Here is a 23,852-nt window from a genome sequence, read left to right on the forward strand (position 1 = left end):
GTTGCCACATGCTTATGCATTAAAGAGGAGTCCATTATCTCGTTGTCCATGTTGTCCCGGTATGGATGTCTAAGTTGAGAATAATCAAAAGCGAGAAATCCAAAATGCGAGCTTTCTCCTTAGACCTTTGTACAGGCGGCATGGAGGTACCCCATTGTGACACTTGGTTAAAACATGTGCATTGCAAAGATCCGGTAGTCCAAGCTAATTAGGGCAAGGTGCGGGCACTATTAGTATACTATGCATGAGGCTTGCAACTTGTAAGATATAACTTTCATAACTCATATGCTTTATTACTACCGTTGACAAAATTGTTTCATGTTTTCAAAATAAAAGCTCTAGCACAAATATAGCAATCCATGCTTCCCTCTGCGAAGGGCTTTTCTTCTACTTTTATTGTTGAGTCAGTTTACCCATTTCCTTCTATCTAAAAAGCAAACACTTGTGTTAAGCGTGCATTGATTCCTACATACTTGCATATTGCACTTGTTATATTACTTTATGTTGATAATATCCAGAAGATATACACAAGACTGCATTCAGAGTACCAGGTTCAATGGGCTTGTTTGGATATGTAGTCATGACATTTGGATCGAAGAAACTCGGGGGCAGCTCACCCCGAAGGTCCTCTCCTCTGGAGAGCCGATTTCGTTCAAATCGGCTGGCTCTGCATGATAGTGCCCTCAGACATGATCAAGCCCAGGTCCATTCGGCTAATTTGTGTATCCTCGTCTCTGTTTCGCCTTGACTGAGACTCGAGGGGCAACCGACCTGGTAAATGTTCTGTTTCTAGAAGCCAATTGGAGTATCATCGAGCTGGTCCTGTGTAGCAACCTTCTTCGAGGGTGGTGAATTTTGCAGAGGAGGATCACCAGGTCTCAGAGTCATCAGTCGAAGAAGATGAAGGACAGATTATGAGAGACCAATGCGTTGCTATCGGCTCATTGGGCGTCGATCCAACTAACAATCGGCAGTTTCTGCTATGCCACGACATGACCCGACGAAGGAAGAGCATAATGATTTTGGAAATGTCATTTCCAAAACCAGGGGGGCATGTGTTATCACCAGGATTTGACCGGATCAAAGGTGGGCCGCGATCAAGATGGGTTTGAAGAATATACATGGAAGAAATACGTGAATCGGCCTTGTGTACCAAGTTTGGGCTAAATTGCCCCTGTATCTGTATTATAGTAGATCGCATCTTAATTTAGAAGTTAGAGTTTTACCCGTGCACGGTTAGGTGCACGCCTCAATTAGAAAGTCCCCTGGACTATAAATATGTATCTAGGGTTTATGGAATAAACAACAACCAACGTTCAACACAAACCAATCTCGGCGCATCGCCAACTCCTTCGTCTCAAGGGTTTCTCCGGTAAGCACCATGCTGCCTAGATCGCATCTTGCGATCTAGGCAGACGAGCCTGCCCACGTTGTTCATGCGTTGCTCGTACTCGAAGCCTTTTGATGGCGAGCAACGTAGTTATCATAGATGTGTTAGGGTTAGCATTGTTCTTAGTATCATATGCTTGTCGTAGTGCAACCCTTGCGCATCTAGCCGTCCTTGTACCTCATCATGGGTGCAGGGGCGGCACCCCGCTTGATCGTTATTTAGTAGATCTGATCCGTTACGATTGCTCCTTGATTTATCGAGGATTAGTTTAATATCCGCAATAGTTAGGCCTTACAAAGGGTTGGAGGATCCAGCGGCGCGTAGGGTGTAGTTTGCTGGCCCTAGACGGGATGTTCCGAGGATCAACCTCGTGTTGGTTTTTAGGCCTTGTCTAGGGCTGTCTTACGGTCACCGTGCGCGAGCGCGAGGCCCAATCGTGAGTAGGATGATCCGATTATGCGGTGAAAACCCTAGATCGTCGTGGATCTCATATGCTTTATCTTGATCAAGCAGGACCACCATATATTCGGCCACCTTGGACGAATCATGGGTGGATCGGCTCCATGAGCCGATTCACAGGATAACCTGAGAGCCGATCGAGGCTCGTATTTAACGTGTACGTGTGTGCCCTGCGGGGAAACTAAGCGAGGCATCATCCACACCTTCCCGACCGGGTATAGGTCGAGTGGCACGCCCTTGCAATTTGCATCGGCGCGCGACCAGGAGGCTTTGCGGGCCGTCGCTCTGAGGGACTGGGGCCAGCCGCAGCCCTAGTTGTTCCCGGCTCTACGGTGTTGGCCAGTCACTGCCCGCCGGTGGGTTTCTGACGCCAACAGGGTGATCATGGAAAAATTCAACCTATATAAATCTAGGTTATCATCAAACCAAGCATTAAACATATTAATCAAGTCAAATTTGATCACATCCCAAAACTTCTGATAAAACATAAATGGAATACCATCAGGACCAGGGGCCCCATCTGCATAAGATCCAAAAACTGCAGTTTGACCTCTTCCTCAGTAAAGGCACTCCCTAACATTATATTTTCCTCCAGAGTTATCTTTTCATCTTCAGAGAAGAAATTATCTTGGAGTCTGATGTCTGGTCTATTTTCTTTTTTAAACAGATCTTTATAAAAGTCTGTAGCTACTTTGAGCATTTCTCCAGACTCAGTTACAGGACCATCAGGCCCATCTAAGACATGGATGCATTTTTTCCTCCTTCTCTGATTGGCCACAACATGGAAATATGCTGTGTTTCTGTCTCCCTCTAGAATATTCCTATCTCTAGATCTCTGTCGAGCTTTAGTTTCCTCTAAGATCCAAAAAGAATTCAACTCTCTAAGAATGAAATCCCATCTCTCCCTCTCAAGCTGAGAAAGGACACAGGTTTCAGACTTAATGTCAAGAGCATCATATTCTTTCATAAGATCTTTCTTCTGCTTCCTAGCTGCAGCCTCATAATTACTACTCCACCCTTTAGGTAATCTCCTAAATAGGCTAAGTTTTTGTTGCCATACATCAATTACATTGTTATTATCAACCTCTAAACTCCAAGCTCTATTTACCAACACAGCAAATTCAGGAATAGCTAACCACCATTTCTCAAGTTTAAAACCTCCCTTTTTTGGAATTCTGCTCTCACCAGAGTCCCAAACAAGAGGGGTATGATCACTACCTGATCTAGATAACACTTTTGCACTAGCTAAGGGGAAGCAACTATCAAAAGAGGTAGAACAGAAGATCCTGTCAAGTTTACACATAACAGGGTTCTCTTGATTATTCCCCCAAGTGTAATTCCTACCAGAGACCCCTATCTCCATAAGGGCCCACAATTCTATCCAGGCATTAAACTTATCAGCCCATTTGAAATCTATATTACCATTATTCTTATCTTCAACAAATCTAACTAGATTAAAATCACCACCTATCGACCCACGTCCTTCCCAATTAAGACAGAGTTCATGAAGTTCAGAAATAAACTCCTGTTTCCTCTCCTCATAGGCAGATCCATAGACAGTAGTAATTCTACAAATAAAATCATTCCTCCTATTTTTAACTACAGCACTCACAGAGAAAGTCTTAATCTCCCAAGCTAAGACCTCTAAGAGATCAGCATTAATACCTACTAAGATACCACCAGCAGAGCCTATTGCAGGTAATAAATTCCAAACAAAATTTCTATTTCATAGAAGGTTTTTCAGAAAGGAGTTACTAAACTCTCCTTTTTTAGTTTTCTGAAAGCCAATGTAGTCTAAATTCAAAGGCACTAAGTTATCATTAATGAAAAGCTGTCTACCAGGGGCGGAGATGCCCCTGCTATTCCAAAAAGCACATATCATAGGTAAAACTAGTTGGGGTGCTTGCCCCGAGATTTCCTAATAACATCTATCCATTCCTCAGCAAGTTCCTCTTGCTGGTCCTTATCAGACAAGGAAGCAGCTCTAGGGGAGGAACAAGCTGAGTGCATGCTATCAGTTTCTAACTCTAAATTGATACCAACTATTTTGGCAACAGTATCTAATTCATCAACATGTAAAACATTAAAAGGATTGTTGGACATTATACCTCTCATCCTTGGAACCTCCAGGTTGTTAATCTTCTTCATCTCCTGAGCCTTCTCCATGATGTTCTTAGACCTGTCAATCTTGCTACTCTGTCTAACAGGTTGCACAGGCCCCCACTTGGATCTTCTTTTTGCTGGCTGCTTCTCAGTCACTTGATCAACAGATATGAAGGAAAGCTCTACCTCTGGCATGATATCATCAGGTAGCTCCAAATCCTGATCATCATCTTCAGGAGCAGTCTCTTCAAACTGGTTGGTCAGGTTACCTTGAAGCATTTTCTCACTGTACCAGAACTTTTTCACTTCCTCACTTGCAGCTGCAGAGACTGGAGTCTTGTCCCACACAAAAGCACCCTCTTGATCAACTAGTCCTCTCTGGAGAAGCTTCTGATAAACATCAGCAGTACTTGATTCTGGAGGAGCACAATTCTCTCCAAGAGGATCATCCATCACTTGATCTTTCTGGGAATACTGGTCATTGGTAGAGGCCTGATGAATGTTCCCAAGAGAAAAAGATTGAGGTTTAGCAGCAGCACCAGACCCACTCCCATTGTCTTGTCCACTTTGATTATTCCCCTCAGCATCTCTCTTGCTCTGATCATCAAGCTCTTCTCCAAGCAGGTCATCATTCTCTTCATTGCTGGAAATAACACTTTCTAGAGTGAAGCCTAGGTGGAAAAGGTTCCCATGGAACCCAAACAATCTTCCAGGAGGTAGTTTGGAGGGATCCCTGCAGTGAACCTTTACCCTGACTTCTTGAGCATTGTTCCTGAACAAACTTAGCCAATCTACTTCTAGTAACAGACCACAGACAGAAACAGCTTGATCAAGACTAGTCCACTCACACCACTTGGTTTGTAGTCCAGTCACTTTGATCCAAGCTTCTTTGAGCACTTCCATAGGTTCTGGATCATCATTCCAAGCTTCCACCTTGACCCAAATGCCCTTCTTCTTAAGTCCAAATCTGGGGAAAATGCAAAATGCAATGCAAGGATACGTGTGTCTCCCACTTCTTCTACTACTACTCTTTTGGCCTTTTCCACTTTTGAATCTTATACATTTTTTTGTATCATAACATTGTTATATGACCATCCTTGATTGTTATATTTTTGAGAGAAAAACCCCAATTTGGTATATGAAGTTGCCCCGGATGTGCGTTTTGGTCATGAACTTGCAAATCATGAATACTGGGTCACGAAGTTGCCCTGCGCGAGTGTTTTGATCACTCCGTCACAGCAACCGTTAGTTTGATGACGTGGCCAAATTTTTTTTTGCAGATTGCCCCCTAAAATTTATTTATCCTATTTCTATTTTTTTCATACGTTAACTTTTTTAAATCTGTATTTAAGGACAAAAAAGGGTATCTGTTACGATTTTTTTTTGCCAAGACCTATAAACGTTTATGAGAACTTGCTATGTAACCAGAATTCAGAAGGCATTTGACAATCTACAGCTTGCTAGTGCTAGTTTTGGGTAATGAACATCTTTCCAGTATGAAGCTACATGATAACTTTAATATTCAGCTAGTATTTAAGCACAAAAGCGCCCCTAAGAAATGGGTTTATTTTTTTACTTTACTTTTGCAGGCGGCTTTACTTTCTTTGTCTGGCCCATAAACGACAATTGTTCATCCGTGCAACCTCCCTGTGCAGGCCAGGGAATTAACCTTCCTTTTCGAAAAAAAATGCAACTTCGGTGATGTGATGAGGAGTTGTACGCCAAGTTGTGTTTGTACTCCATATGTAGTGGTTGTACAGCTACATCTTTACTAACCATATTGTGGAGATCCTCGTTGGCAAGAAAATTAGGATGCAAAATGCGAAGCTTACAGCATAGCAAGAAGAGTGGAATTTAGATTCCACGTTGATTTGTTACTGAATATCATAGAAATTCAAAAATGGGAGAAGGAGAAGACAGGGCAGAAGGCAGACTGTTGTTATGCAGAGTTGCTGACCTTGCCCTGTAAGAGGTTCTCAAGTTCTTCACACTGACTAGTAGGTGTGCAAGGCTCAATTATCGCATTTTTATAACGAGGAAATTATAAGTTGTCAGGTATAATAATGGTGATAAATCCTTTGCCATTTTAAATATTATTCACTATTGAGTGTTCGTGTGGTGTACATCAGTCTGGATGGTAAAACATAATAATAGGAGTAGGATACAATGGTGTCAATACATCATCATGTAGGTAGTGGTACATGTATCATGAATTACCGCAGCAACTCTAAGCCGCTTCGATGAATGGGGATAATACATCTAATCGTGAATTCTAGATTTGGTGAAGCAACATGGTCAGACATGATAATCTTGTTCTTCCTTAGTTACTACTAGTAGGAAATCAGATCAGCTGCTCTGCACCCTGCCATTCTTTTCACCGAAGATCCGGTTGAGGATGGCCGCCAGCCTCACGCCTCCCTGCGCAATCCTCTTCTCGACGACGGGCAGCGCCTTGAAGAAGTAGTCATCTGCACGCAGTTTAATCCCGATAAAATGTCACCACATGCACTTACTTCCAACCGGCAGCGCCTTCGAATTGGGTAATCGATTTGTCATTACCTCCTAAGGTGATGTCCTGCTCCACGCCCTCGTACGCGTCGCAGGCCAGCAGCGCGCTCTCCTTGGCGTACCTGCAGTTCACCTTCAGCCGTCAGGCTCTGCAGGGTATATATTTCACCTTGTCAGCTCATGGTGAACTCTTACGTTTCAGCGCAGGTCTTTGTCCTGAGACGACACGCCTCCCACTGCTTCTCCTCGTTGGACCAAACATCCTGCAAAAATTACTCGAGGTGAAATTAAGCTGGAGTGGTATGGTTCATGGGATGGAATGCAAGACACTGGTGTGCAGTGCAGAGGTAGGTAGCAGCTTACGGTGATGTTTCGCTGGATGGCTTCGATCATGGTGGCCTGGTCGTTGTCGTAGAAGTCCTTCATCGCCGTCTCGATGACGCTCACGTCCCATACATGGTGCAGGTTGCCCTTCCTGGTGTACCAGTGGACGATGATGGTGTTGCCGCCGAGGTCGTCGGCGTGGCCGCAGTGGAGCGGCTGGTGCACGTCGCCGACGAAGTGGGCCAGGAACATGAGGCTCTCCGTCGGATCATCTGGCACCAGAATTCAGCAACCCCATGGATGGCGTAAGAACACAGTACATGACTCTGCTGAAATAATGGAGTACGTGCATCGAAGAGTGAAGCTTAATTACATGGGCTGGACGAGTCCTTAAGCGCGGCAGTGTAGTTGTTGATCGCCCCCACCACGCACCTGTCCTTCTCCCCCTTGGTGTCGTGGCAGTCCCCTGCCCGAAAAGAAAAACAAGTCAGCTTGGAAGCACAAAGAGAAATGATGTGATGATTCTGACGCGATCTAGGTGTGTGTTGTTTGGCCTTTGGCTTGTTGTTCTTGTTCGTCAAACTCTGGCCGCAAGGCCGTATCCTACCGCGAGCTCTACGACAACGTCGACAAGTGTTCAGTGAGAGTTACCGATCGACATCACTGCTCAAGCAAACGCCTCGTTCATGCTTGAGCAGTGATGCTTGAGCAGTGACGAAGGCCTAACCTGCTTGCCCAATCTAGCAAGATTGGCAGGCCAGTCAGTCATCCTATCAGAAGAAGTAGTATATTCCCTTTGAGATGCACCAAAGAGAGAAACTCTATGCCTTTTTTTTCTCTCCTCTGAAGCGGTTAGCTACAACTGCTACTGACCAGACAGATAGATATGATCAGGGTTGCTTCAGTAACGAGTGAAGGTGACGTGAGGTACGTGTATGCCCAGGGTTGCACGCGAGCACGGCAAATAACGTGTCGGGACGGACCTCTAATTAAGCACGGGCTCAAGCTCAAAGTCAGAGCAGCACTCAACGTCCGATCGCGACATGCTGTTACTAAGGTTAGGTTAGCGAAATAGTAGTAGTAAAAGCGCCGACTAATTAAGCTTCACCGGAAAGAATAAGCGCATGTAATGATTTTCCTGAGAGTAAATAAGTAGTGGCTAAAAGTGTTTACTCCACAGCTAAAACTGGGTGCATGCATGGCCGGTTGACAGCAAGCACGGCTGCACGGGGAAGTAACTAAGCAAGCTAGAAGCAGCAAAGGAGATGAGCACGTACTGGCGTAGCTGAATTCGCAGTCGCCGGGGGTGTCGGCGAAGTGCAGCGGGCTGGACCACTTGTACCGGAACCGCTGGGAGTCCGCCCACGAGCACGCCTCCGCCAGCTCCCCGTTCGCCCACGCCGGCAGCAGCCCCTTCACCGCCGTCGCCGCCTCCTCCGTCAGGAAGTTCTGCAGCAGCAAAATTGCACACCGATCACCAAACAGAGTATATATACCCCTCTACCTCGAGCGTCGCTGGTGCTAGCACCTAACAAACAGATGATCGTCGGTTTGCTTACATCGGCGATCTTGCAGGTCATGTAGTGCCCCTCCTTGCCCCACGCATCTGCTGCCGGAGCACTCGCCGCTGCCGCGACGACCAGGAGCAGCATGAGCAACCCCATCGCAGCTCAAGCTCAACTCAAGCTTAGCTTCTCTCTAGCTATACCTTGGTCTCTGCTGTTGTTGTTGTGGTGTTGCTTTCCTTCTTTTGTGTCGTCTACCTTCGGCACTGCTCCTCTATTTATGCACCCGCCGGCTAGCCAATTAGACAACGACCGCGTTTTGGCAGATTCCTTCTCTGATCCGGATGCCTTTTGCGAGGAGTTTGGAACTGACAAGGAAGCTCTACTTACATGTGAGCACATGGTGGCCGGCTGGCCGGGTTGCTTGCGGCGCTATGTGACCGTCTCTCCCGGCCTGCTTGAAGTCGTGGTCTGTAAATTGGTCGGCGTGGTTCGCATGTGTGGCACGGAGCAAAAATCGCTCGCTATCTGCCCGTTGCAGTCGCAAAGCCAACGAACGAACACGTGTCTCGTTTCTGAATTCTGATTGGTACGTACGTGGGGTACAAGATTTCAAGATCCATCGAGTTGAGAGTTTAATTCCAATCTGGATTGCTGATTTTGCAGCACTCACTTGGTACTTACTCATGAACAACCAGAACGTGTTTGGTAGCTCGCATTCCCTCCAAACAGGCCCGCTATATGCGAAAAGCGAGTGATTGGATGACTGCAGGAGGTTTGCATTGTGGCCGCACGCTGCTTAAAGCACTTCGGGGCCAGGCCCGCTAGATGCGAAAAGCGAGTGATTGGATGGCTGCAGGAGGTTTGCATTGTGGCCGCAGGCTGCTTAAAGCACTCCGGACAAGGCCCGCTGGGAACAACCAAATCGACAACTTTTTATGGTGAGGCCACAACGGTGCAAAAAAGCAAAGACACCGTGCAAGAGGGAGCTCGGCGCGAGATGGCGGGAGACCGCGACATCCTGGTGGTGTTTCGCGGCAAAGTTAGGTGTCACCTCCTTGATTCGTTCACCTCCCGCATTTGCACCCACAAAAAATCCTCATTTCCCTCCCCCTTTCAACACCGGCGGCGACGGGAACGCGGATCAACCCCCTCCCTGTTGATTCATTGTACTCTGGCACCGGACCGTCACCGTCGTCTAGAGGAGGAGATCGTCTTCTTCATCTCTAGCACCGGATCCACGACATTGTGTCCAGCGAAGGTAGGGGCTCTTCTCTGACCCTGGCTCATCTCCCTCATATGACATGGCAAAAGTAAAGCACACTTTCCTCCCCTACTATATGCCCCCACCATAGATCGATTTGGCACGTACTACATATGGTCAATTTAGCCAGTGCTCATGTTAGATTGCTTTGATTAGGTCAACCATCTCGAGCTTATCCATCATGCAATAATAGCGATTCCTATCATTCAGGCTTGGATCATGTTGCTACACAAGAGAGAAGTCTGGGGTGCTGCCCAGATTCGGGTGACATATGGTCTTTATTACAACGAGATCAGGAGAGGATTGCAGAACTACATCTACAACTTCAACGATGTAGAGTATGTCCAAATGCTTTGGATGAGAAGAACCTCTTTCTATGCACTTGTCAAAACATTCAAGGGGAGATGATTGCTTGAACATAGCATCCACACCTCTATGGAAGAGAAAGTTGCCATGTTTCTTCAGGTTGTGGGTCATAACCAGAGGATTAGTAATCCGTAGCACATTCAAGAGACCAATGAAATTAATTATTGGTATTTTAGATAGGTGTTGTATGCAGTTGGAGAGCTCGGAGGAGATATGATCAAGCCACCAACTGGTTGCACACCTTCCAAGATCAAAAATAGCTACAGATGGTCGCCATATTTAAGGGTGAGAATTAATTGCCTAGTTTCTTGACAAGATTGTATTGGCGTGGTCGATGATACTCATGTGACTATTTGAGTGCCGTAGTAACAGTCTTCAACATATAGGGGGAGGAAGTACTACACCAGTCATAATATGCTGGCTGTTGTTGATTTCAATCGAAAGTTCACATATGTGCTAGCTGGTTGGAAAGGATCTGCTCATGATGGAAGCATTCTTGCTGACACCTTGTCTAGAGTTGATGGGTTACAAATCTCTGATGGCAAGTACTACCTTGGTGATGCTAGATATGCATTCCGACTTAGGATTCTACCAACCTTTAGGAAAAACCAAGTACCATCTGAACGAGTTCACTGTAAGGAATCGACCATAGAAACCCAACAAATTCTTCAATGTCAAATACTATAGCCTTAGACTCACCATTGAGAGTGCATTTCCTGCATTGAAAAATAGATTCAAGGTCCTTGAACTGAAACCATTCCACATTTATGACTGATGGCAACAATTTGGTGTGTACCAAATCGTTGGGACTCCAAGTGCAGAGTGTTTTAGCAAGCGTCTTTTCCCCACAAGGGTGACTCGAGGGTTGATATCGAACTCTTGGAAAATTGGCTTAGAAGCTGAATTCTTTCTCTCCTCTTCTAGCAACCTGCAAAATAAAGTTCTTGCCTTGTGTCCCCAACTCCACCATGTGGTTCTCAAGCACAAGGTTTCGTATTACTAATAGGAAATATACAAGTAAAACTTAAGGTAAAATAAAGTAAAGTAAACAACTTAAGCAGACTAAATAAGAACGGTAAAGGGATAATGATTTTTGGGTTTTATATGTGTGTAGGTAAAGAAAGTATTTTTGATATTTTCGTATTAAATAATAACTGAAAATAAATGATATGGTAATGGTGTTGGAAAGGTGTTTCTAATGATTTAAAATGGACCGGGGTTCATGGGTTGACTTGTCTACTCTCTTTTAAGTTGTAGTGGACATAAAAAATTCATCAATGACATAATATTGGTGGAACTTCAACATGTGTTTGATAAACATTCATATGAGCATTACGTACTAACATAGAGATGATGCAACACATCTCTCTTATAATGCTCAAGAAAGGGAAAACCCCAAGCAATGTTGAATTAAGAATCAAAAGAGCATAGCTTTAAGTAATTTGACATAATGTTTGAATATCAGATATGCTACCTTGAACAAACAAGATTATCACACTGTCACATGATAATTATAGCACATGTATTCACCTTATCCCTAGCGAGGCAACAAAAGAAAGGTAAATACCATAGTAGATCTTGAATTTGTTGTCACTCTTCAATCACTACCACCATGCTACTCCATCTAATACACACTTCTCCCCACACATATTCTTGCATACAAGTTAGATCAGAACAAGTACTTAAGAACGGGGTACATGATATGCATCTATCAATACATCTTACACATAATAGATTCCAATCTCATATCTTAATATCATATAATAAAGATCCACCACATATGATTACATATATGACCATAATCATGTTGGATAGCTCATATGGTACTAGACCTATGAAGAACAAGAGAGAAATAGATCAAGCTACTGGCACAAACCCATAGTCCAGAGGTGGACTACTCCCTATTCATCATGGTGATGATGGTGGAGATGTTCGAGAAGGTGGAGATCCCTCCGGTGGTGGCTCCGGAAAAGTTCCCCCCTCCAATCTTCGCTGCTTCTGGCTCAGTTTTAGTATTTCTGTGTTTATCCCGCGCCCTCCTTGAGGAAGCCTCGAGAAGTCCTTTATATAGAAGTTTTTAGGTCATACGAAGTTCGTGGACGAAAGAATCAAGCAAATCGGATGGCCGAGGAGGGAAAGACCAGGGTTGACGCGCCCACCCTTACTGGGCGCGCCAACCGGGCTCTTTCGGCCCTCTTGGCCCTTCTCGTGAGGTCCAAGTGCTCCCGATGCTTCTCTTGATGAAATATTGACATCCCCAAAATCCTATTTCAATTTGACTTTGTTTAGGTCCCTAAAATCTAGAAAAACACAAAACAGGATTTTCCTGTCCTGCATGGTTATAACCATAATAAAGGGGATCATTGGTAAATCCACACAGATAAATATAAAACATGGATATAACATCATATATGTTGCAAATATGTGAGAATATGTGTCAACAAACTACAAAGTTCATGCAGGGCGGACCCAGAACAAAGTTTCAGTGGGGGCCAAACTCATGAGTGGGGGCATCTCTTTGCTATATTAAAATGATTCAAGCAATTTTCTTATAAATATTCAGAGATTTCACTGTAATTTAGAAATTTGACTGGGGATGAAGGCCCCCCCGCTCAACCCTTCTTGGGTCTTCCCTCGCCCCCGATCAACCCTTCTTGGGTCCGCCCCTAAGTTCATGTATGCATTTTACAAACAAATGGGATCTATGCAATACATTGATAATACATTGATATTATTGAGTGATTATGACAATTCAAAGAAGCAATTCTAAATCCACAAGTCCACCGATGCCACGACATCAAGCACAATGGTGGCATCTCGACTTTTACCACAATATTTCTCATGCCATGATTTGGGGCAATTCTTCCACCTCCAATACATACAATCTACACTCCCTAGCATGCCCGACCACCCTCTCTTCTCGTTCATCGCCATCAATCTTTTTGTATCTTCTTCGTTTGGAGACCGAAGATACAAAAGACCATACACCCGGATCATGACCTTGGTGGACATCCGGACGGCTTCAATCATTGTATTTTCACCAATGGGAAGATACTTGTCGGTATAATCCGTCAGGATGCCATAGGCGAGCACCCGCATAACTGTGGAGATATTTTGATAGGGTTGAACCTCATGGCGTGGCAAACATAGTCTTGCATGAGCGCGGCACGCCCGAGCGCACGGTTCCGCGGGATGCAAACTCGGCCAGCTATCGATATGCGCCACCTTTTGAGGTTGACTCTGTCTTGGAGCTATCTTCCTGACGAGGATGAGGATCATATGCTCACCGTCATCGTCGTTCAGCAGTTCGACGAATCCGAATCGTCCGATGACAACGAATCCTCAAAAAGGAACTCGTATGTGAACAACAAAGACATCTACAATGAACCCAATGTCAAAATCGGCCCACGTAACGCAAACGGAGCTCGGTAAACTAAATCCAAGGTCAAAATCGATGAGTTTCCGTGGCGGTCTCAATGCGGTCGATGCGGTAGATTCAGGATGAGAGAGGGCGTCAGGCAATTGGAGGAGTTCCGGCTGGTCAGATCTAGCGGTCTAGGTCGATCGCGCCACCGAAGCGGGCCTCCACGGCGCATCCATGGCGGCCGCCATCGGATTCCGCCAGTCAAAGCGGGGGTCCGCCCGGACAATTCGATCTAGCCCCGATGCGGCGGAGCGTAGAAACTCGCAAGCGGCAACGGCGTGGGAGATGCGGCCGAAATAGATGACAGCAGGCGGTGCGGCGACGGAGAGAGGCCGCCCGGAAGAAGAGAACGCGGGGAGGGGACTTGGAAATTTCATCGTGCCTTCTTCCCCACTCGAATAGAGTTTTCACTTGGTTCGCGCGCAAACCGTGTACTCATAGTTTAGGCTGAGAATTTTTCGGAGCCATGTACTTTTTTCGGTTCGTGTCAGTATACGAGATCTGTTGACGCGCGGAACCGAACAAGAATCGTAAACGAGCGGTTGTTATATGGTTTTGGCGGATTTACGGATCTGCATGAGTAGTTCTAAGAGCATCTCCACTCGTCCCCCCGAACAGGCCCCCGGCGAGCGTTTTTTAATCCGGACGGCGTAAATCGGCCCAGTCGCGCCCCCGGTTCCTCGTTTTCGTCGGATTTGGCCCTTCATCCATCCGGCGAGCCCACGCCACCCCCGGCCCCCCGGGGAGCGCTCGGGGACTCCGGACGAGTGAAAAGCGGGGAAGGGCCCGATCTGTCGGTGACTCGACGCACGAACCCCACCGCCACGTCGCTCAAAATCTCCCCCACCCTCGTATCTTTCTCGCCGCCGGCACCACCCCGCCGGCTTGTTGCCTAGATTCCGCCGCCCCTCCTTCCCCACCTGCCTATATTCCGCCGGCCTGCTTGCTCTTCCGCCGGCCTGCTTGCTCCTCGCCGCTCGCGGCTCGGGTCGCCTCGACCACGCCCGTCAGTGTTCGTCCATTTGCCTCGCCGGCCATGGACTCGGACGAAGAGGAGGAGCAGATGTTCGTCGAGCTTATGCAAGAAGAGATGGCAGCAGCCGCCCAAGACGACGAGCACATGATGATCCTTGGTTGCTTGGCTAGCATGTACGCCGGACTGGCAACTGGTCGACGTGGTGGGTCGGCACGAGGTCGCCGGAAGTGCAAGCCGAGACAGCGAATGGAGGGCTAGTGCATGTTGTACGCCGACTACTTCGCCGACAATCCATTGCACGGTGAGAGTGTTTTCCGGCGTCGTTTCAGGATGAGTGATGTCTACGGGTGCTTCTATTCTTGTAGACAGTGTTGGGCCTCCAAGAGCAGAGGTTTGTAGAACAGCAGCAAGTTTCCCTTAAGTGGATTACCCAAGGTTTATCGAACTCAGGGAGGAAGAGGTCAAAGATATCCCTCTCATGCAACCCCGCAACCACAAAGCAAGAAGTCTCTTGTGTCCCCAACACACCTAATAGGTGCACTAGTTCGGCGAAGAGATAGTGAAATACAAGTGGTATGAATGAATATAAGCAGTAGTACGGCGCCGAGAAAATAGCTTGTCGGCGTGCGGTTGATGGTAGTAATATTGCAGAAAGTAAACATGCGGTAGAACGAGTAAACAAGCAGCGATAACGGTATTTAGGAACAAGGCCTAGGGATCATACTTTCACTAGTGGACACTCTCAACATTGATCGCATAATAAATAACTCTTTCTCATATGTGCTACATATACTCTTGTTTGATAATGAACACCATTCGTTGCGTAGGATTACACGAACCCTCAATGCCGGAGTTAACAAGCTCCACAACATTCGATATTCATGTTTAAATAACCTTAGAGCATAATAGATCATTGCAAAATAAACCAAGAACTAACATAGCGCACACACCGTCCACATTACACTATGAAAGGAGGAATAGATCACATCAATACTATCATAATGATAATTAACTCCACAATCTACGAGAGATCATGATCATAGCCTACGACAAGAACCACACGTGCACACACTAGTCACCTTTACACCATGCAGGAGGAATAGACTACTTTAATAACATCACATGAGTAGCACACAACTAGTAGCGATACAAAGCTCATCATATGGATCTCAATCATGTAAAGCAGCTCATGAGATCATTGTATTGAAGTACATAGGAGAGAGATTAACCACATAGCTACCGGTACAGCCCCGAGCCTCGATGGAGAACTACTCCCTCCTCATGGGAGCAGCAGCGGTGATGAAGATGGCGGTGGAGATGGCAGCGGTGTCGATGGAGAAGCCTTCCGGGGGCACTTCCCCGTCCCGGCGGCGTGCCGGAACAGAGACCCCTGTCCCCCAGATCTTGGCTTCGCGATGGCGGCGGCTCTGGAAGGTTTTGCGTACCGTGGCTTCCTCCGTAAGGGTTTTCGATGTAGGGGCTTTATATAGGCGAAGAGGCGGCGCAGGAGGGTTTCTGGGGGGCCCACACTATAGGGGGGCGCCCCCCCCCTGGCCGCGCCGGGGTGTGGTTTGGTGGCCCTGTCCCCCTTCTCTGATCCTTCCCGGGTGTTCTGGATGCTTCCGGTGAAAATAGGAACCTGGGCGTTGATTTCGTCCAATTCCGAGAATATTTCGTTACTAGGATTTCGAAACCAAAAACAGCAGAAAACGAGAACCGGCACTTCGGCATCTTGTTAATAGGTTAGTTCCAGTAAAATGCACGAATATGACATAAAGTGTGCATAAAACATGTAGGTATCATCAATAATGTGGCATGGAACATAAGAAATTATCGATACGTCGGAGACGTATCAGCATCCCCAAGCTTACTTCTGCTCGTCCCGAGCAGGTAAAACGATAACAAAGATAATTTCTGAAGTGACATGCCATCATAATCTTGATCATACTATTTGTAAAGCACATGAGATGAATGCAGAGATTTGAAGCAATGATGAAGATAATGAGTAAACAAATGAATCATATAACAAAGACTTTTCATGAATAATACTTTCAAGACAAGCATCAATAAGTCTTGCATAAGAGTTAACTCATAAGCAATAAATTCTTAGTAGAAAGCTTTGAAACAACACAAAGGAAGATATAAGTTTCAGCGGTTGCTTCCAACTTTAACATGTATATCTCGTGGATAATTGTCAACACAAAGTAATATAACAAGTGCAATAGGTAAACATGTAAGAATCAATGCACACAATTTACACAAGTGTTTGCTTCTAAGATAGAAAGAATAGGTAAACTGACTCAACAATAAAGTAAAAGAATGGCCCTTCAAAGAGGAAAGCATCGATTGCTATATTTGTGCTAGAGCTTTGATTTTGAAAACATATAGAGAGCATAAAAGTAAAGTTTTGAGAGGTGTTTGTTGTTGTCAACGAATGGTAGTGGGCACTCTAACCCCCTTGCCAGACAAACCTTCAAAGAGCGGCTCCCATTTTATTTTATTTTTGGGTGGCACTCCTTCCAACCTTTCTTTCACAAACCATGGCTAACCGAATCCTCGGGTGCCTCGCCAACAATCTCATACCATGAAGGAGTGCCTTTTTATTTTAGTTTTATTATGATGACACTCCTCCTCACCTTTGCTTTCTCAAGCCATGGCTAACCGAATCCTTCGGGTGCCGTCCAACAATCACATACCATGGAGGAGTGTCTATTTTTGTTAATTAATTTGGGACTGGGAATCCCATTGCCAGCTCTTTTTGCAAAGTTATTGGATAAGCGGATGAAGCCACTAGTCCATTAGTGAAAGTTGCCCAACAAGATTGAAAGATAAACACCACATACTTCCTCATGAGCTATAAAACATTGACACAAATAAGAGGTAATAACTTTTGAATTGTTTAAAGATAGCACTCAAGCAATTTACTTTGGAATGGCGGAGAAATACCATGTAGTAGGTAGGTATGGTGGACACAAATGGCATGAATATTGGCTCAAGTATTTGGATGCATGAGAAGTATTCCCTCTCGATACAAGGTTTAGGCTAGCAAGGTTATTTGAAGCAAACTCAAGTATAAAATGGTGCAGCAAGACTCACATATAAACATATTGTAAGCATTATAAGACTTTACATTGTCTCCTTGTTGTTCAAACACCCCAACCGAGAAAATATCTAGACTTAGAGAGACCAATCATGCAAACCAAATTTTAACAAGCTCTATGTAATTATTCATTAATGGGTACAAGGTACATGATGCAAGAGCTTAAACAAGATCTATATGAGCACAACAATTGCCAAGTATCACATTATTCAAGACATTATACCAATTACTACATGTAGCATTTCCCGTTTCCAACCATATAACAATTAACGAAGCAGTTTCAACCTTCGCCATGAAAATTAAAAGCTAAGAACACATGTGTTCATACGAACCAGCGGAGCGTGTCTCTCTCCCAAACAATCATTTATTCAAACAAAAACAAAAACAAAAACATACAGACGCTCCAAGTAAAGTACATAAGATGTGACCGAATAAAAATATAGTTTCAAGAGAAGGAACCTGATACTTTGTCGATGAAGAAGGGGATGCCTTGGGCATCCCCAAGCTTAGACGCTTGAGTCTTCTTGAAATATGCAGGGATGAACCACCGGGGCATCCCCAAGCTTAGACTTTTCATTCTTCTTGATCGTAGTATATCATCCTCCTCTCTTGACCCTTGAAAACTTCCTTCACACCAAACTTCAAGCAAACTCATTAGAGGGTTAGTGCATAATCAAAAATTCACATGTTCAGAGGTGACACAAACATTCTTTTCACTTCTGGACATTGCATAAAGCTACTGGACATTAATGGATCAAAGAAATGAATCCAACATAGCAAAAGAGGCAATGCGAAATAAAAGGCAGAATCTGTCAAAAACAGAACAGTCTGTAAAGACGAATTTAAAGCTGGCACCAGACTTGCTCAAATGGAAAAACTCAAAACTAATGAAAGTTGCGTACATATCTGAGGATCACGCTCGTAAATTGGCAGATTTTTTTGAATTATCTACAGAGGCCTGTGCCCAGATTCGTGACAGACAGCAATGCTGTTTCTGCGCAGCGATCCCAAATATAACATCAACTTTAGCATAGAAACTTTACTTGGCACAAAAACATGATAAGGAGAGGTTGCTACAGTAGTAAACAACTTCCAAGACACAAATATAAGACAAATTACTGTAGCAAAATAACACATGGGTTATCTCCCAAGAAGTTCTTTCTTTATAGCCATTAAGATGGGCTCAGCAGTTTTAATGATGCACTCGCAAGAAATAGTATTTGAAGCAAAAGAGAGCATCAAGAGGCAAATTCAAAACACATTTAAGTCTAACATGCTTCCTATGCATAGGAATCTTGTAAATAAACAAGTTCATGAAGAGCAAAGTAACAAGCATAGGAAGATAAAACAAGTGTAGCTTCAAAAATTTCAGCACATAGAGAGGTGTTTTAGTAACATGAAAAATTTTACAACCATATTTTCCTCTCTCATAATAACTTTCAGTAGCAACATGAGCAAACTCAACAATATAACTATCACATAAAGCATTCTTATCATGAGTCTCATGCATAAAATAATTACTACTCCCAACATAAGCATAGTCATTCTTATTAATTGTAGTGGGAGCAAATTCAACAAAGTAGCTATCAAATATAGGAGGTATATTGTAATCATAATCAAATTTATCCTCCATAACAGGTGGTAACAAAAGACTACTATCATTATAATCATCATAAATGGGAGGCAAAGTATCATCAAAGTAAATTTTCTCCTCAATGTTTGGGGGACTAAAAATATCATGCTCATCAAAGCCAGCTTCCCCAAGCTTAGAATTTTCCATAGCATTAACAACAATGGTGTTCAAAGCATTCATATTAATATGTTCCATGGTTTTTTTAATTTTCGCATCAAACCATCCATGTCTTAAATCAGGAAATAGAATAAAAAGGTCATTGTTGTCCATTATGCCTAACTAGTGTAAACAAGAAACCAAATGTCGCAATTGCAGAGTCTAAAGGAAATAGCTTCGAGCACACACACAATGGCGCCAGAAAAGTACTTTTACCTGGAACCGGAGTATTAGTGCCTTTTACCTTTCCTCCCCGGCAACGGCGCCAGAAAAGTACTTGATGTCTACGGGTGCTTCTATTCTTGTAGACAGTGTTGGGCCTCCAAGAGGAGAGGTTTGTAGAACAGCAGCAAGTTTCCCTTAAGTGGATTACCCAAGGTTTATCGAACTCAGGGAGGAAGAGGTCAAAGATATCCCTCTCATGCAACCCTGCAACCACAAAGCAAGAAGTCTCTTGTGTCCCCAACACACCTAATAGGTGCACTAGTTCGGCGAAGAGATAGTGAAATACAAGTGGTATGAATGAATATAAGCAGTAGTACGGCGCCAGAAAATAGCTTGCTGGCGTGCAGTTGATGGTAGTAATATTGCAGAAAGTAAACATGCAGTAGAACAGTAAACAAGCAGCGATAACAGTATTTAGGAACAAGGCCTAGGGATCATACTTTCACTAGTGGACACTCTCAACATTGATCGCATAATAAATAACTCTTTCTCATATGTGCTACATATACTCTTGTTTGATAATGAACACCATTCGTTGCGTAGGATTACACGAACCCTCAATGCCGGAGTTAACAAGCTCCACAACATTCGATATTCATGTTTAAATAACCTTAGAGCATAATAGATCATTGCAAAATAAACCAAGAACTAACATAGCGCACACACTGTCCACATTACACTATGAAAGGAGGAATAGATCACATCAATACTATCATAATGATAATTAACTCCACAATCTACGAGAGATCATGATCATAGCCTACGACAAGAACCACACGTGCACACACTAGTCACCTTTACACCATGCAGGAGGAATAGACTACTTTAATAACATCACATGAGTAGCACACAACTAGTAGCGATACAAAGCTCATCATATGGATCTCAATCATGTAAAGCAGCTCATGAGATCATTGTATTGAAGTACATAGGAGAGAGATTAACCACATAGCTACCGGTACAGCCCCGAGCCTCGATGGAGAACTACTCCCTCCTCATGGGAGCAGCAGCGGTGATGAAGATGGCGGTGGAGATGGCAGCGGTGTCGATGGAGAAGCCTTCCGGGGGCACTTCCCCGTCCCGGCGGCGTGCCGGAACAGAGACTCCTGTCCCCGGATCTTGGCTTCGCGATGGCGGCGGCTCTGGAAGGTTTTGCGTACCGTGGCTTCCTCCGTAAGGGTTTTCGATGCGGGGGCTTTATATAGGCGAAGAGGCGGCGCAGGAGGGTTTACGGGGGGCCCACACTATAGGGGGCGCGGCCCCCCCGGCCGCGCCGGGGTGTGGTTTGGTGGCCTCGTCCCCCTTCTCCGATCCTTCCCGGGTGTTCTGGATGCTTCCGGTGAAAATAGGAACCTCGGGCGTTGATTTCGTCCAATTCCGAGAATATTTCGTTACTAGGATTTCGAAACCAAAAACAGCAGAAAACGAGAACCGGCACTTCGGCATCTTGTTAATAGGTTAGTTCCAGAAAATGCACGAATATGACATAAAGTGTGCATAAAACATGTAGGTATCATCAATAATGTGGCATGGAACATAAGAAATTATCGATACGTCGGAGACGTATCAATGAGCAGAAAGCTATTTCTGCAAATTGTGTATGCCATCCGCCACTTTGATCCCTACTTCAGATGCAAGGCGGATTGCACTGGTTTGGTTGGATTTTCGTCACTGCAGAAGTGCACAGTGGCTATGAGGATGCCGGCGTATGGAGCTCCCGGTGATACTCGCAGATGACTATCTTCGGATGGCGGAGTCCACCGCCCTTGATTGTTTCTACCGGTTCCGCAGGACCGTCATAGCAGTGTTCGGGGACTATTACTTGAGATCACCCACTGTCGAAGACACCGAGAGGATCCTTGCAACAAATGAAGCTAGAGGTTTTCCGGGGATGCTTGGAAGCATTGATCTGCATGCATCGGCAATGGAAGAAGCTGTCTCGTTTGCGTGGCGGGGAATGTACAAGGGTCACAAAAAAGGCTGCATTGTGATACTTGAAGCAGTGGCTACCCATGATCTCCGGATTTGGCACTCGTTCTTTGGTATGCCTGGATCCAACAATGACATCAACGTCCTAAACTGCTCCCCGGTATTTTCCAAGCTTGTTGAGGGTCATGCTCCCCGGTGGACTATGTGATCAATGGTCGGCACTACAACAAAGGATACTACCTTGCAGACGGTATCTATCCAAAGTGGGCAACATTTGTGAAGACTATCTCGAATCCTAGCACCCCCAAACTTTGCGAGTTTGTCAAGAAACAAGAAGCTTGCCGAAAAGACGTCGAGCGTGCATTTGGTGTCCTCCAGCAGAGATTTGCTTGTCGTCCGGTTCCCCGCTCGACTTGGTCCAAAGATCAGATGTGGGAGGTGATGAACTGCTGTGTGTGCCTACACAATATGATTATTGAAAATGAGCGAAAGCATCCGGTTCCTACTGGCTGAGCAAGAAGCACCATATGAGAGAGAGGGTCCTCTTGCACGGCCTAATCACCGAGTGCCTCCATCATGGGCCGCCTTCATTGCTATGCGTCAGGAGATTCGAGACTCTACAATGCATCAGCTGCTGCAAGATGATCTAGTGGAGCACATATGGAGGCTCCGAGGCAACGCCAACGCCGACGCCAACTAGTCTGTCTAATTTGTTTGAAAAATTGTGAAATTGTGTGCTTCATTTGTTTCAGCACTTGTTAAACATTGTACAATTATTTTCGCCGAATTTGTTTCAGCAATTTTCGTACTGTTGGTCGCCGAACTTGTTAAATTTAATGTTAAATTTGTTTGAAATATGTCAAATGGTCGAGGTTGGGGGTTTCCTGCCGGGGGGACGGCTGGAACTTCGGCGCTCCCCACGCCAAATCTTCCTCCAATCCGGACGAAAATATCGCCGAATTTGGGCGTGGGGAGCGCCAACGAGTGGGGATGCTCTAATACATAACTATGTGAACTATGTGATGCAGAGACATCAAAATCTATTAAAGCCCTCATTTTAAAAGAAAATCAACACTTGATGGGTACTTTGTCGATAGTGAACAGCCACTAAAAGGAGCATTGGACGGGTGAATGCTCGTCCCAAACAATCTGTTAAGGTGGTTGTTGCCCAGTTGCTCGATCGTTTCTTTTGACGGAGAATTAATTTGCATGCTGAGTCCAGATCGGTATTTGTATCATTGTATGGGCTTACGGCAGTTGTGCACGTTCTAGTGTTCCACGGAAACGTTAATTAGTGTCTGTATAGGGATAGACATGACATGACAACTAGCTAGCAGAGAGAGAGAGAGAGCGCGCGCGCGAGAGTACAGAACTCCAGATCGAGATGGAGCCATAATCCTACACTTACGGGCTGATCTTACGTAAATTTTGTTACGGGCAAAGCTGGAGGCGTGTGATTGGAAGTCTCGTGCGGCAGTTGTTCCGTCTAAATCTCCCTGGCGAATTGCGGATTGACACGATAGTCCGTAGAATTCTGTAAGTACGAATCAGCCCGCGCGCTTTGCGTGTCCACCATCGCAAGATCGATCTGCTGTGATCATCCGTGCGCGCAATGCGGGGTGAGGCGTGCAAGCCTGAACGACCGGCCAACGCGCACCGAATGACCGACCGATGCACTCGAGTGAAACGCCGGCCTGACGATCCTTCCGTTAATCCGATCGTCACAAATAATTATCACTCTTTTCGCAATTTTTTTTATCACCCTGCCTGCATGCTCGTCAAAAAGTCTGTCGCTTGGTCTCCATCTCCTTCACTCCTTCAGCAACAGGCCGCCAAAAGCACAAAATGAACAGGATCTCGGATAAATCTCGACATTCCTTTCTATCATTATCGGATGAGGATATTATCTCTAGAGCTAGTCGGTTGAGGGTGCCACTTGGGAATTCAAATAAACAAGTTTTTTTTAGCTTCGATGCAAACTATTAAAGATGTTGAATTGGATAAAACTATAACAATGTTGAAAAATAATGTGGAAATACAAATAGAGCACGATGATGGATTGATGACCCTAATAACTTATTAACCTCAAAAGTTTCAATGCTTGCTGAAGATTTGATTGAGAAAAAAGAGAGGGAATTAGAAGATCAAATGGATCTACTGATTCCAATTGCTCATCTAAAAAAGCAACGTAAGAAAGGTATTTAATGTATCTTCTGTTCGTAGAAGTTCAAGATATAAAGTGCGAAAAGTTTACTCATGATGAATAGCTTAAAATTTTCAACTTGGAATAGTGAGGGTTTCCTTGACAAAGCTAAACACCTTTCGAGAGACAATACGGGAACATAAATTAGATTTCATCGCCTTGTTGGAGACATGAAGATCGAATTTCTCTATTCCTTTTTAAAAACATTTAGCAAATGGTCTCGACTTTTCTAGGTTCTATCTTCCGCCTCGAGGGAGGTCTGGAGGTATTTTAGTCGGCATTAATAA

At 44.9% G+C, this 23,852-nt stretch overlaps 1 protein-coding gene across 1 annotated transcript; it reads right to left on the reverse strand.

Moving 5' to 3' along the window:
• Positions 1 to 6,075: 6,075 nt before the first annotated feature.
• On the reverse strand, positions 6,076 to 8,513 carry LOC124676640 (endonuclease 2-like). The gene is made up of 7 exons (XM_047212682.1): positions 8,344 to 8,513; positions 8,062 to 8,233; positions 7,158 to 7,250; positions 6,824 to 7,056; positions 6,656 to 6,723; positions 6,512 to 6,582; positions 6,076 to 6,420 (listed from the first exon to the last, which is right to left on the reverse strand). The coding sequence occupies exons 1-7, from the start codon at positions 8,446 to 8,448 to the stop codon at positions 6,299 to 6,301; spliced, it is 864 nt and encodes a 287-aa protein (XP_047068638.1). The 5' UTR covers positions 8,449 to 8,513; the 3' UTR covers positions 6,076 to 6,298.
• Between the last annotated feature and the right edge of the window lie 15,339 nt (positions 8,514 to 23,852).

Source organism: Lolium rigidum, chromosome 7 (assembly GCF_022539505.1).
Source record: "Lolium rigidum isolate FL_2022 chromosome 7, APGP_CSIRO_Lrig_0.1, whole genome shotgun sequence".
In the NCBI taxonomy this organism is placed as follows: domain Eukaryota; kingdom Viridiplantae; phylum Streptophyta; class Magnoliopsida; order Poales; family Poaceae; genus Lolium; species Lolium rigidum.